This window comes from Ceratotherium simum, chromosome 31, assembly GCF_057802395.1.
Source record: "Ceratotherium simum simum isolate JZ-2026a chromosome 31, ASM5780239v1, whole genome shotgun sequence".
NCBI classification, from domain to species: domain Eukaryota; kingdom Metazoa; phylum Chordata; class Mammalia; order Perissodactyla; family Rhinocerotidae; genus Ceratotherium; species Ceratotherium simum.
Window position 1 is genome coordinate 8,986,289 of NC_141930.1, and position 15,775 is coordinate 9,002,063.

Below are 15,775 nucleotides of genomic sequence, written 5' to 3' on the forward strand. Positions count from 1 at the left end.
TAAATCAACACCATAAGTTAATGAGAACCCAGAACTTGTTTCAAATAGGCTAGGAAGTCTTTTTTCTTGAAGATGTTTCTTTGGAAATTTGTTATGAAGCAAATGTCAGGTATTTTTCTGATATCCAGTATTAACTAGCTTTTGATGTTGTATAATATTATTTTATTCTTAAAAAATTATTTTGCCTAAACATAACTCATATGATTGGATGATGCAACTCTTAGTCACCAGAACAGAAGCTGGTTAGAAATATAAAGGCTGCCAGAGATGGCCAAATACTTTCTAGGAATGACTCAGTCTAATTACTGGCACATCAAGGGCTGTTCTTTATTGTAACTTATGAAATTATATGCTCTAATGACTAATCAATTATAATTGGCTTTTACAATTTCCAATATCTTTATTTTGTCTCTATCTTTTTTCTAGGGGCCCTCACAGATTCAACATCTGTCTTTGCATAGATAGCTCTCAAATACCCTCAGGTCTACACCTCTTTCATAAACTTTAGAACCATTTAATTCAAATATCAATTGGAAAATCTCTACTCGGATGTACTGTGGCACATCATGCATAATAGAGAACTAATTATCACCAGCCTGTTTCTGTTTCTACATTGTCTGTCTTAGGTAACAGTGTTTGCATTTTCCCAGTCATTCAATCCTGAAAGCCTGGAATTATCCTTGACACCCTCACTCCTTCATCGCACCCATCACCAACTCCTGTGGATTAGTATAATTCCTTAACACGTGTATAAGTCATTCACTCTGTTGACTTCCACTACCATAGTCTTACTTTAGGTAGTCATTACATATCACTGGGACCACTTCCATAGCCTGCAGTAGGCCCCTGGCTCATCTCCCTGCCTCCAGCATGCATCTGTCTTCGTTACTGGCATTGAGTTATCTTTCCGAAATTCAAATCTGATGCTCTCTCTCTCCTTTTCAAAAACTCTTTAATACTTTAAAATCTTTCTTCCGCAGTACCCAGCAGACATTGATCTTGCATTTGATAGGTTTGCTAACAGAGGTGGCCAAGAAAATAAATAATCAAATTCTAGTCAAATATTACTTTAAATATATTATGTTAAAAGAATTGTAATTAACAGAGAAAAGAAGATTTAAATTGACTAAAATAAAAATTAAATTAGTTCTTCAATATATCGAGTTAAGCTAGAAGATAAAATACATTTCCTATGTATATAATTTAGCAGCGTGACTGAATAGGTTGCAATTTAACAAGGGAAGTTATCTTTTAAGGGGCAAGTCTTTTTGTTATATTAATTACTTCTTTCAGTTATAAAAATGAAATAAAAATACACCAATTAAAAGAGACTGAGTAGATAGAAGAAAAAACAAGACCCAGCTATATGTTTGCTACAAGAAACCCACTTTAAATATACAGACACACATAGATTAAAAGTAAAAAGATGGAGAATGATATGCCATGTTACCACTAATCAAAAGAAAGCTGGAATAGCTATATTCATTTCAGACAAAGCAAACTTCAGAGCAAGGAAAACTATCAGGGATAAAGAGGAGCATAATAAAGGGGTCAGTTCTCCAAGAAGACATAATAATCCTTAATGTGTATGTGCCTAACAACAGCATTGGAGACTTCAACACCCTTCTATCAGTAATTGACAGATTCAGCAGGCAAAAAAGTCAGTAAGGATATGATTGAAATAAAAAGCGCTATAAATTAACAGGACCTAATTGACATTTATAAAATACTTCATCCAACCAATAGCATAATACACATGTTTTTCAAGCTCACATGGAATATTCACGAAAGTTGAACACATTCTGGGTCATAAAACACACCTTAACAAATTTTTTAAAACTAGAAATCATGCCAAGTGTGCTCTCAAAACGTAATTAAAATGGAAATCAATAACAGAAAGATAGATGGAAAATCCCAAAACATTTGGAGATTAAACAACACACTTTTGGATAACATATGGGTCAAAGAAGAAGTCTTAAGAGAAATTTAAAAATATTTTGAACTAAATGAGAAGAAAATACACATTAACAAAATTTGTGGGACACATTGAAAGCAGTGCTTAGGGCATTGAATGCGTATATTATATTAGAAAGAAGATGGATATAAGTCAAGATGGCTATAAGCTTCCAAATTAGGAAAATAGAAAAGAGAGAGAAAATTAAAACTAAATTAATCAGGAGAAAAGAAATAACAAAAATTAGAGAAGAAATTGAAAACAAGAAAGTAATAGAGAAAATCAGTGAAACTAAAATCACGTTCTTTGAAAAGATCAGTAAAATGGTAAACCTCTCTCTAGCCAGGTTAACCAAGAAAATAAGAAAAAAGACACAAATTACTAACATTAGAAATAAAAGAAAGACCATTACTGTTAACCTCATGGATATTAAAAAGATAATAAGGGAATATTATTGTGATGGTTAATTTTATGTGTCAACTTGGCTAGGTTATGCTACCCAGTGTTTGGTCAAACACCCATCTAGATGTTACTGTGAAGGTATTTTTTAGATGTTATTAACATTTAAATCAACAGACTATAAGGAAAAGAGGTTACTCTTCATGATGTGGGTGATCCTCCTTTGTTATGGACTGAATGTTTGTGTTCTCCCAAGATTCATATATTGAAGCCCTAACCTCCACTGTGATGATATTAGGAGGTGGGCACCTTGTGAGGTAGTTAGTTTTGGATGAGGTAGTGAGGGTGGAGCCCCCATGATGGGATTAGTGCCCTTATAAGAAGAGGAAGAAACACCAGAGCTTTCTCTCTCTACCATGTGAGTACACAGTGAGAAGATGATCCTCTGCAAACCAGGAAGAAGATTCTCACCAAGAACCAAATTTACTGGCACCTTGATCTTGGACTCCCCAGCCTCCAGAACTGTGAGAAATATCTGTTGTTTAAGCCACCCAGTTTATGCTATTTTGTTATAGCAACCTGAGAAGACTAAGACATCCTTCAATCATTTGAAGGCTGTAAGAGAAAAGACTGAGATCCCCTAAGGAAGAAGGGATGCTGCCTCCAGACTGCCTTCAGGCTCAAGACTACAACAGCACCTTCCCCAGGCCTCCAGCCTACCGGCCTACCCTGCAGAGCTTGAACTTGGCAGCCTCCACAATCACATGAGCCACTTCCTTAAAATAAACCTCTCTCTCTATTTACATATATATATATATATATATATATGTAAATATATATATATATATCCTATTGGTTTATCCTATATATATTCTATTAAATACATATATATATCCTATATAGGATTTCTATATTCCATTGGTTCTGTTTCTCTGGAGAACCTTAACTAATACAATTATGAACAACTCTGTGTCCACAAATTCAATAATTTAGCTGAATGGACCAATTCCTTAAAAGACAAATGACCAGAAATCACACAAGAAGAAATAGATGATCTGGCCTATATTTATTACAGAAATTGAATCAACAATTAATAACTTTCTAAAACACAAAATGCCAGGTCCAGATGGTTTCACTGGTGAATTCTACCAAACATTTAAGGAAGAAGGTATACCAACTCTCTACAAACTCTTCCAAAAAAAGAAACAGAGGGAATACTAACTCATTCTAGGAGGCCAGCATAACCCTAATTCCAAAACCTGACAATGACATAACAAGATAAGACAGCTCCAGGTGAATATTTCTATGAACATAGGTGGAAAAAAAACTCAACAAAATATTAGCAAATTAAATGCAACAATGTATTATAAGAATTATACATCATGACTAAGTGGGATTTATTCAGGTATGCAAGCTTGGTTCAACATTTGAAAATGAATTAATGTAATTTATTATATCAACAGGATAAAAAAGAAAAATCATATGATCATATCAATAGATGCAGAAAAAGGGTTTGACAAAATCCAACAGGGATTCATTATAAACACTCTCAGCAAACTAGGAATAGAGAATAATTTACTCAAACTGATAAAATTCAGTTATAAAAAGCCTACAGTTGACACCATATTTAATGGTGAGAATCTAGATGCTTTCGCTTAAATTAAGTAAAAGTTAATGATGTACCCTCTCACTACTCCTATTCAACATCATTTGGGAAGTCCTAGCTAATCCAATAAGACACGAAAAGGAAATAAAATATAGACAGAAGAAATAAAACAGTTTCTGTTTACAGATGGCATGATTGTCTTCATAGAAAATACAAAAGAATCAACAAAAGAACTCCTGGAACTAATAAGCAATTATAGCAAAGTTACAGGATACAAGGTTAATATACAAAAGACAATTGCTTTTCTTTATACCAGTAATGAACAATTGGCATTTGAAATTAAAAATACACCACCATTTACATTAGTATCAAAAAAATGAAATACTTAGGTATAAATCTAAAAAAATATGTACAATATCTATATGAGAAAAACTATAAACTGATGAAAGAAATTAGAGAAGAACTAAATAAATGGAGAGAGATTCCATATTCATGGATAGGAAGACAATATTGTTAAGATGTCAATTCTTTCTAACTTGATAAGTTTAATTCCAATCAAAGTTCAGCAAGTTATTCTGTGGCTATCAACAACCTGAATCTATAGTTTATATGGAATGTCAAAAGACCCAGAACAATACTGAAAAGGAAAACACAGTCAGAGTATTGACATGACTCAAACTCAGGACTTATTATAAAGGTAGAGTAATCAGAACAGTGTGAAACTGGTGAAAGAATAGACAAATCAATAGAACAGAATAGAGAGCCCAGAAGAGACCAAGACTAAAGTAGTCAACTGATTTTGACAAAGGATCAAATGCAATTCAATGTAGAAAACATAGTCTTAAACAAATAGTGCTGAAGCGACTGAACATCTGCAAAGAAAAAAACAACCCTTATACCTTTCACAAAAATTGACTCAAAATGGATTATATATCTAAATGTAAAACACAAAACTATAAAACTGATAGAAAATAACATAGGAAAAAAATCTAGGTAACTTTGGATTTGGTGATAACTTTTCACCTATGGTATAATCCATGAAAGAAAAACATGAAGGTGGACTTCATTAAAATTAAAATTATTGAGAAAAACACTGTTAAGAGCATAAAAAGACAAGCCACAGACTGGGAGAAAATATTTACAAAATACATATCTGATTAAGGACTTGTATTCAAAATATCCAAAGAAGTGTTAAAACTCAACAATAACAAAAGAAACAATTCAATAAAAAATGGGCAAAATACCTGAACAGACACCTCCCCAAATAAGATACACACATAGCAGATAAACGTATGAAAAGATGCTCAAGATCGTATGTCGTTAGGGAATTGTAAAATTAAACAATGAGATGGCACCGCGCACCTAATGAATGTCTAACATCTAAAACACTCACAACCCAAATGCTGGCAAGGGTTTGGAGCAACAGGAACTCTCCTTCATTGCCAGCGGGAATGCAAAATGAAACAGTCACTTTGGAAGACAGTTTGGCAGTTTCTTACAAAGTTAAACATAGTCGTACCATACGATCACGCTCCTACGTAGTTACCCAAATGAGTTGACAACTAATGTCCACACTAAAACTGCCACGCTAATGTTCATGGAGGCTTTATTTTTTCATAATTGCCTAAAAATGGAAGTAACCAAGACATCCTTCAACAGGTGAATGGATAAACAAAATGTGGTACATCCATTCAGTGGAATATAATCCACGATAAAAAGAAATGAGCTATCAAGCCACAAAAGACATGGAGGTAGCTTAAATGCACATTATGTGAAAGAATCCAGTCTTAAACAGATACGTACTGTACGATTTTGACTATATGACATTCTAGAAGTGGCAAAACTATGGAGAGAGAAAAAGATCAGCGGTTGCCAGAGATTGGGGAGGGAGGGAGAGAGGAATGAATAGGTGGTGCACAGGGTAATTTTAGGGCAGTGAAACTATTCTACGTGACATGGTAATGGTGGATACACGACACACATTTGTCAAAACCCATAGAACTTTACACCACAAAGAGTGACTCCTAAGATAAACTATGAACTTAGTAATAATGTGACAATATTGATTCATGAATTGTAACAAAGGTGCCACACTCATGCAAGACATTAATAATAGGAGAAACTGTGGGTGGAGGGGAGGGAATATATCTGAACTCTCTATCCTTTTTTCTAGCTCTTCTGTAAACCTACAACTGTTTTAAAAAATAACGCCTGTTTTTTAAAAAGTAAAATCAAATAATTAATTAAAAAATAAAAGAAGACTGGTAGTACTTATAGTATGGCTACATAAATTCTCCAAATCCAACATCCTTTGGTATGCACAAGTAGTTGCTAGGGAGGAAATAATTACATTTCCATAGATAGTTTCCTGGGCAGAATGAGATTAAGAACCCAACCTCTTATTTTTTGAGGTCCCATGATATTAGATTCTTTATGAAAGACTGAATTGTTCCTGACTGATATCCACTGACAGGGGGAATTCATCAGGGAAGAACAGAATCTTGACTCGTCACCTGGACTCAACACCAGATTCAAGGTATTTGTCGGGGAAAGTTTACTCTGGAAAAGAGTGTAAGGATTGGCATCACTTTCAGATCTGAGTACCCTGCCACTGCAGATCTCTTTGGAAACAATGCTGGGCCTATAAGTATGAATTAAATAATTATGAATTTGGGACCTCAGGCCTGTGTACTGTTGGGGCCTGTACAGATGCTTGGACCAGCAAGAACATCCAACTATGTTGTGCGGGTTTTCTGTGTTGATATCTTGTAGCTGCAACAGAAATCAAAAACAGAAAGAAAAAGCATAAGCCAAAAGCTGTGGATGGATCAGATAGTCCTGTTCTCTCTACATGGCATTTGGAAGGAAATCTAGTCTGTTTGCATTTAGAAAGATGGGTTATTTCAGCGTTCAGAGTTTACATACGGCAGCTGAGGTCCTCTGAAAGTTTGGGTGTGTGTGACTAGTAATGTCATTCAATCAGTAATTTTTTGATCATATGAAAATACAATGGAAAACTTGAAGATGGATAAAATGTAGTTCTTGCACTAGGAAGAAGTAGATAAAAAGCAGTAAATACTAAGTGAGTGGATGGCGTTCTTAAAGCAAGGTCCCCAAAAAGAGTAGCAGGCCTGAAATGGCTCCCAGGAGCTGGAGAGAAAAAGACGAGGCTTTTCTAAGTAGGGGCAGTGAGATGAATGCTAGAGTCACAACATGATTACAAAGCCTGTCCTAGTGAAGGAGGAAGGCCCCTTCAGAATATCCTTTTTATAGGTGCCTATTATTGTAGAGACTTGGTTTCCTCATATCTGGCCAGGCTTCTGTAAAGTCAGTGCATTTCATCTTTGAAGACAATGGTGTTTCTACTACTCCCATGCTTTAATAGCTATTTCATGAGAATTACGACATTGGTAATTTTTACATTTGTTTAGAACCCAGATCTATGTCAGTATTAGATCTGGCAGTATTGTAAGTTTTATAGAATCTGGGCTCTTTAGCACGTGCATTTAAAGGTAAATCTCAGGCAGATAACCAATCAAGATGTTGTGGATCCCATAATGATCATGTGTGCTTCAGTGGTTCTCTATTGGTGGTGATTATTCATGGAGGTTATTAATTCACTGATCATCCTTGGTGTTGAAGACTATGAGGTTAGAAATGTAGTTTATTTATTTGGGGCTGGCCCCGTGGCTTAGCGGTTTAAGTGCACGTGCTCCGCTACTGGCGGCCCGGGTTCGGATCCCGGGTGCGCACCGACGCACCACTTGTCCAGCCATGCTGAGGCCGCGTCCCACACACAGCAACTAGAAGGATGTGCAACTATGACATGCAACTGTCTTCTGGGGCTTTGGGGAGAAAAAAGGAGGAGGATTGGCAATAGATGTTAGCTCAGAGCCGGTCTTCCTCAGCAAAAAGAGGAGGATTAGCACGGATGTTAGCTCAGGGCTGATCTTCCTCACAAAATAAATAAATAAACTCATTGCTTTAATTAAAAAAAAAAAAAAGAAATGTAGTTTATTTAGATAAAAGGTTTCTGTGTGTCATGAAGACCACAGATAGTTAATCTTACAGTGAGTAATTTATAATGAACCTATTTATGTCATGACCCAGTGGACCCTATGTAAATATTCAGCCTGGATCTGCCACTTGCTAGCTATGTGACATTGGATAAATTACTTAATCTTTTTATACTTTAGTTTCCTTATTTCTAAAATGGGAATAAAATTAGTACTCACATTTCATGGGGTTATTATAAGGATTAAATGAATTAATATATGTAAATCTGATTACACAATGCCTGGAATTTAGTATGCATTCAACAAGTCTTGGCTCATAATATTATTCATGTAAGAAATAATGTGTCTGCAACAATGCCTTCTGAGTTTCCTATTTCACATCCTTAAGAACAGAAGGAAATAAAAACCTATAACATTTTTAAATGGCTATAAATTGCTTGAGAGTGAAATTCTATTAAAATTCAAATGTATACGTGATGATTTTGCATTTATAGAACTTAGAAATGGATCATCAATAACATGGTTATCCATGAAATTTTTTTCAAATAAATTCTACACAGAACTCCAGTGAAGCCCCGAGCCTTCACTATTCTGCATTCTCTTACACCCGTTTCTAAGGGGCCCCTGAGTCATCCTGTGGAAATTCTGTGGAAACCCCAGGATTACATGGAAGATGATGTGTGTTAACCACTGCTGCAGTTCAGCCATTCATTTCACAAAGGAGGAAATTCAGGGAGAGGCTACATCATGTCAGTACAGTGCTATAGTTAGATTACTGGAAATGAAAATGTTTGGGTCAGAGTCCTAGCTTTGCCACTTTGACTTGGAGACTTTGGACAAGTCAGTTAACTGCTGTAGGGCCTCACTTTTCTAATTCATAAAATTAGAATTTTGGCTTGCATAATCTTTGAGGTCTATTACTGCTGAAAAGTTATTTAATGCCAGTAGTGGAACTATTTGGAGGCGGTTATCCACACCTCTGTTTCAGTGTTCTTTCCATTGTACTGATGTAGGATTACAGTCTATTTAGACGAAACAGAGAATATGGATGCCCAGCATGAAACTTTTATATATACCCCATAATAACATTCCTACACACTCGAGTAGGATAAACATGACTTTTGATCTGTGGCACTATGCCAACTGGAAGTGGATATGATGCCAGGTTTCAAAAGTTATTCAGTGCCCATATTTGACACGAACATTGCTATTTAGGGAAATCTGCCAATCGTTGAATCATACAATTCCTGGAACACCATTTCTTATCCCCAAGCTTCCATAACCACACCTTGATTAATGCAAATTAATAAAACACCAAGTTATGTGTCTAGGGTGTGTTGGTAACGCTGGAAAGGCATCCTATAAATAGAAAATATATATTCACCACCATAAAAGGCATCCAATGCATATCCAACTTTCTACAAGATAAAGAATGGGTTTAAAAACTAAGATTGATTCATTACCCTTTTGCAGTGTCCTCCTTTGCTCTGTATTCTTAACATTATAAGTAATTCTAATGAATTTTGTTGATTGTTTGCTTTTCCTTAAATAGAGCCTCATCAAAGAAATTCTATAGAGGTATTTTCCCAAGCAGAAACTTGAGATCATAAGTTTTATTTTATAACTTTTCTGCATAAAAAACATTTTGGGGACACTTGCGTAATATTATTTCAAAACACCATATTTGATTATATAGTCATTTTCAATGTTATTTTTAGACTGGTGTTCTTTGCTTTTATTCTTGGCATGTTTTCTACAGTGAATGACCATCAATATCAATTGTTAAAGCATTTAATTATTTCTGCTATTGTTTATGTACTATGGAGACATACAATATAAAATATGCTGTTTTATGAGTGTAAGTTAGATGAGAAGGAGAGTGACAATAAATTTCATTAGAACTGCTTTGCATGGGCTACCCTTGGTCATAGGAGGGACTGGAGAATCAACAAAATCACACTTTGGTAGGCTCAAAGCTTTGATTAATTCACTTACAGTTGTTAATTAATACTACTATATATATTCACCTTAGAATTTTAGCATAAAATTTAGTAGGATACCCATTTTGGCTACTAAATCACTGTATTAAATATCTTCTGTTTCTTGAATGTCAGAGTGTAATTAATATATGTTCATTGTCATAACAAGGAATAAATGCTAAAGTCAAAAAATTTCAGCTACTCTTCTCCCCACCCCCCCCGCCCTTGTTAACCTAACAAAGTTGGTCAGTAGATAAAGGGAAGGTGAGAAATACAGGGTTTGATAAGGATGTGCTGTCTTAGTCTTTGCATATACTTGATATCTGTTACCTTCTCGAAACCTGTCCATTGAGGATGAATTCTCAGAAATAGAGAAATCTAAAAATATTAGACAGGGCAAATATAGTTGAGGGCACAAATATTTGTATGTACTTATTTTGTAGAAAATGTAGAACGTGATTATAAGTTTGGAGTTGGTTAATTTATCATTTGCTTCACAGTGACTATTCCAAACTAAAGAATGCCTGTTTACCTAATAAGCTATCTCCAAATTGGAGTCAGTTCCTTGATTCAGCCGGACTTACCCCGGTTGTACATTTCCAGTGGGATAGAATTCTAACAAACAGCCTTCCTTCTGGTTCTCCTGTATTTCTCACATAATCTATATCCACCTCCTCACACTGCATTTCTCCCATAATTTACATCTACCTCCCACCTAATTTGCTCCTCTAGGCAAAACAGATAAGCAGCAGCTCGGTCAGCAGTACAGTATGGATACCTCTCCAACATGCACCAATCGTCATAGGGCACAACTGAAATCAGGCCACATCCCTGCCCAACAACTTTCCACAGGTTACCACTCGTTGTCTGTTGAATGCAGGACTAACACCTGATCTGGCATTCGGGAAGCATAATCTGCTCTCTGTCTGCACTTCTAGCCTAATTACCATTTTACATTGCCCCTTGCACTCCCTACCACAACCGAACTAGACTACTTACTATTTCCCAAATAAGCCCCCCATTTTTGTACCCCAGGGCTTTTGCTATGTGTTCTCTCATTCTGGAATTTTCAACTTCCCCTGTCTTTCTCAAATTTAACTACCCCTTAAGACCAAGCTCAGGTTAATTCATTCATAAGACCAGGCAAGAGGAATTTCTTTTATAGCATTTTATCATGATTACTATTAAGTCAGTTATCATTCTGTATTTTATGCATAAAATGTGAATATGCATGTGCATCCAATAAATTTTTTAAGTAGACATATAAATGAATAAATAATCAAATAAAAAAGATTGTAAGCTATGTCATGTGGACAGGATTCAGGATTTAGGAAAAGAATATATTTTCTTGTTTTTTTTGGCTAGAACTTGTATTCTCGGCACTTCCATTAAACTTTGTGGATTGGAAATTCTTAAGCAAGTTCACATTACTTAGACGGTAAACTTGATGTAGCAGAGAAAGCATGGGCTGTGGAACTGGGCAAACCTGGGTCTGTGTGCTAGCTCTGCTTAGCGTTCATGTTCTCACCTAGTCTACTTGTGAATCTGCTTTGTCTGGGACTATGGGGTGTAATGGTGTTGGTGATTGTTGTTGTGTTGGGTATTGTTTGCACCATCAGTCATTCTAGGGAGAGGACATTCCTGGGATAGAAAGTGTGACACGGTTTTTTTTTTTGTTTTTACGGGAGGAGGAGGAACGTCCTCTTCTCTAGGGCTAGAAATGAGTTGCTCTAAAAGTCTTGGTTAAGAGAGGACTGGAGCTGTTCTAATGCTGAAGGTGAACTTCCCTGACCACGGGCAGGCAGTGCGGGAGCAGGCACAGATTTATACTGGTAGAAGTGGCTGTGTGAGAAGGGGGGCTGATTTGAGAGCAGCCCGAATCCAGGGTATCATTTATGAAATCCTCCAGGCTGGAGAAGGTAGATTCGTTAGTATGCTTTCACTTACAAGTAGTAGAAAACTGAACATAAATGAACTTAAACATTAAAGACTATTTATTGGCTTATGTAACTCAAAAGTCCAGCAGTCGAGTGCCTTCAGCTGTGGCTTGGTCAGAACTTGGGCTTTTTCTTCACAATTCTTTTCGCTCTGCATTTCTTGATGTCTTCAGCTTCATGCTGTCCTGCCAGTGGTAACCAGAGTTTCTTGCTTCTTTCAAATCCAGGAGAATGATCATTCTTTTTCCTATAACTAATTAACCATGGTTCCAGCTCTACTATGATTGAATTATCTATGAAACAATCCTTTTGCCAGTTGGAACACCAATGCCCTGATTGCTTTAGACCTTGGTTATTTGAACCAATTGCTCTGGCAGGGGAGATGGGATAACCCTTATTGACTTAGTATCGAAGTCTTAGACCACTCAAAGCCCAACCCAGACGTGGGAGTGGGATTAAGTTCCATAAAAAAAGCCACATGACTGCTAAATAATGAAGAGGGGAGAACTAGATAAGATATGGAAAGAAAATCACCGTGTCCATTACAATAGGAGTGTTTGGAGTTCCAACAGCTAGGAAAATGCTTTGGACATAAGGGCTATGATTCGTCTCCACAACTGAAGACGGACATTAGTGGTTGTCACTAGAGAAAGAGCTTTAGCCAGGAAAGTGGTGATTTCATAAAGGTCATCATCTCTAGAGGCAGATGTTGATAGCAAGTTGAGGAGACCAAATGGAAGAACTTGAGTTTATTACAGAGCACACATTAGATAATACCATGGGGAATTTCAGAAATAACATGGCACTTTGAGAGGAGTTCAGCTCCATCAGGTAGGAAGTTAAAGGCTTATATTATAATAATGTGTGTATAAAAAAGAAGAGTGACTTTATGTTGTAATCATGGCATGGACACATGTGTTAAAGTCTCCCAAAAAGAAAAGGCAAAGACTTTATATAACTATAGATATTATCTTCCTACCCATCTCTCTCTCTCTCTGTCTCTTTCTCTCTCTCTGTCTCTCTCTCTCTCTCACACACACACACACACGCACACATGTACACTCACATATATATATATATGCATATACATACCTATTAGTCTGTGTACATGTGCATATGGATAAATAAGAGAAGACAATTGATACCATAGAGTCCAGAGAGTTAATCTATGTATAATAAGTGATTTTGAAGAAAAAAATAACAAATGAAATAGAAGCAAAAATTCCAGAATTGAAGAAGGATCTATTTCTGTACTTAAAAAATATATATATAAAGCCTGTTGATTATGAGTAAACAATACTAACGAGACAAATACTAAAATATATCAAGGAGAAATTTTTCAAGTAAGCATCCTTCTTGGAGGAATATGGAGGAAGGGTTTCCGATAGAGGAAAATAAAATTAGGCTACCCTCCAATTTTGTTATGAGATTTATCATATTTGTCATATTTGTCAGTATTTGTCTCAAATACTGAGATTTGTCATAACAGGAGCATGATGAATCCACAATCCTAGACCAAGGCAAATTTTATTCAATGCACCAAGGAAAATAAAGATACACAGAGGTCAGTAAGTATACAACTTCCTTATCTAAAACAATAACAACAAAAACCTGACTCTAAGATTAGTCCAGCCAAGCAAGATATTAATAAATATTAATAATAGACAAATGGTCATATAAAATGACTATTATTAAATACTGAACTATTTAGTGATGTCTAGATAGTTATTGTAAATACAGAAACACAACAATAACATGTTTCACCTAAAAACTAGTAATCTACAAAGCATGTGGTTACAGGATTGAGAGAACGTAAAAGAGATGATAAATGCCTCTTCTTATATTGAATAACCAATAAATGCGTTTACTATTTAAATTGGGAAAGAATGGTTCTAAAAGAATTGTCTTTTATATAGCAAAACTACAAAACAAATGTAAAAGAGAATGAAGAAATAGTAACGAATATCTGACAATAAATATGAATTATTTTAAGCTCTAAAATTAAGACTAATTGTATAAAAAATATATTATATGGGAGATACACCTTAAATAAAACATAGAAAGTTTTAAAAAATTCCTAATATAAAATGTACAAACTGATCATTAGAAGACAAACAATCTAAGAAAGTGGATGAGAACAAGCTATTCATGAAAAGGAAATGCAAATTGTCAATTAAAGCAAAATGATGCTCATCCTCTAGTAGTCATGGAAATGCAAGTCTAAGTTAAAATTTTCACAAATCAGAACTGATAACAATAAAGGCTGATGACATCTGGTGCTGGCAAGGATGTGACAAAATGGGCTGCTTTATTTGCTGTTGGAAGCATGAATGGTTTTTAAAATGAATATGCCATTTTCTTCAGCAAATCTCAATTATGGAAACCAATTCTACAGAAGTGCAAGCTTTATAAAAGGACATAATATACACATACAAATATACATATATATTTTTTGTAGGAGCAAATATTGCCTTGATTTTTCATCAATAAGATAAGGGTTGAATAAACTATAGAATATACTTAATGTGGAATATTATGCAGTTATGAAAAAAATTGTTCTAGATGAGTTTGACCTAGAATCATGGTCATAATATGACGTGAAAATAATACAAAACAAGTTAAAGAGTAACGTGTATACTATGATCCCATTTTTTTAAAAAATGGTAAATGAAAAATACCTTCATAAGCCCTATATATGCAGATATACATGTGAATTTTGTATGCTTGTATACACATTGCACATATGCATAGGTTTTTTGAGCAAGAAGGATATTTTCATCAAACTGCTACTATTTAATCACCTCAGGTGCATGATTCTAGTGGGGGCAGTGGAGAGAAATTGAAAAGTTTTCACCATACATCTCAGCATTGTTTGAATAATGACAAGCTAGCAATATATTTGACATTAAAAAATATTTTTATGTTCAAAATAATTAAAAAAATAAAAAGATGGGAAAACTATACCATGCAAACCAAAATCAAAGTGGCATAGTACAAATAGGGTGACCAAATAATTTATTGCCCTTTAAGAATGTAAGGGGGAGCTAACCAAACAGGTTGCCATTCTGGCATAATCCAGAATGGTCCAGAAAACTGGGATGTGTGGTCACCCTACAAATAAAATATAATTCAAAAGTATTATCAAAGAGAACAAAGAAGAATATTTTATTTCAATAAAAAGGTAAACAGCAAAGAGCCTCTATTCACAACCTTTATGTACCATACAAAACATGGCAGTATTAAAGCAAAAATTCTAAGAAACACACTAATCTTCTCATTCCTTTCTATCTTGGAGAAAGAGATGTATTTCCCTATATTCTAAAACTAACAACTTTAAAAATACTCCTGAGACTTTTTTCCCCATGGCCTCCTCTTAGAGTAGATCTTGACTTAATTAGTTGTTCATTATTCTTGAAACATTGATCTACCCCTCTGTACTGAAAAATTCCCATTATATAACAAGTATGTCATATAACTATTCCAAATGAAGGTAGTTACAACATTGCAGTTATGAAAGAGGGCTCTCGAGTCAGATGGCATGGGCATAATTCTTGATTCTGCCATCTACTAACTGTGTGACTTTGGGCAAATTACCCTATCTTGTTATGTCTCAGTTTCTTCCTTGAAAGAAATTGTATATCACATCTTAGTGTAATAAAGGAATAATAATTATACTGAACTCAAAGGATTCTTGTGAGAACAGGAGAGATATGTAGGTAAGTTTTGTGTCTTGTACAAAAATACACACTCAAAACTGTAATTGAACGCTCCATAAGAGTACTTTTTCATCCTTGGATGTCCAGTGCCTAGAAGCACACCTGGATCTTTTAACTTATTTAGTAAATATTTGTTAAGTTTAAAAAGTCAAAATTTATCATTATTAC

General features: G+C 35.1%; 1 protein-coding gene across 7 annotated transcripts in view; it reads left to right on the top strand.

The window, feature by feature from the left end:
* IL7 (interleukin 7) overlaps nucleotides 1-15,775 on the top strand; it is a 46,692-nt gene that overhangs the window by 16,043 nt on the left and 14,874 nt on the right. Inside the window, exon 3 of one of the 7 annotated variants that reach the window (XM_087420589.1) lies at nucleotides 6,433-6,495. The exons of the other annotated variants lie outside the window; for them this stretch is intronic. Coding sequence (XP_087276715.1) covers nucleotides 6,433-6,495 — 63 coding nt within the window. The remainder of the gene's footprint in view (nucleotides 1-6,432; nucleotides 6,496-15,775) is intronic. 7 annotated transcript variants of the gene reach the window in all.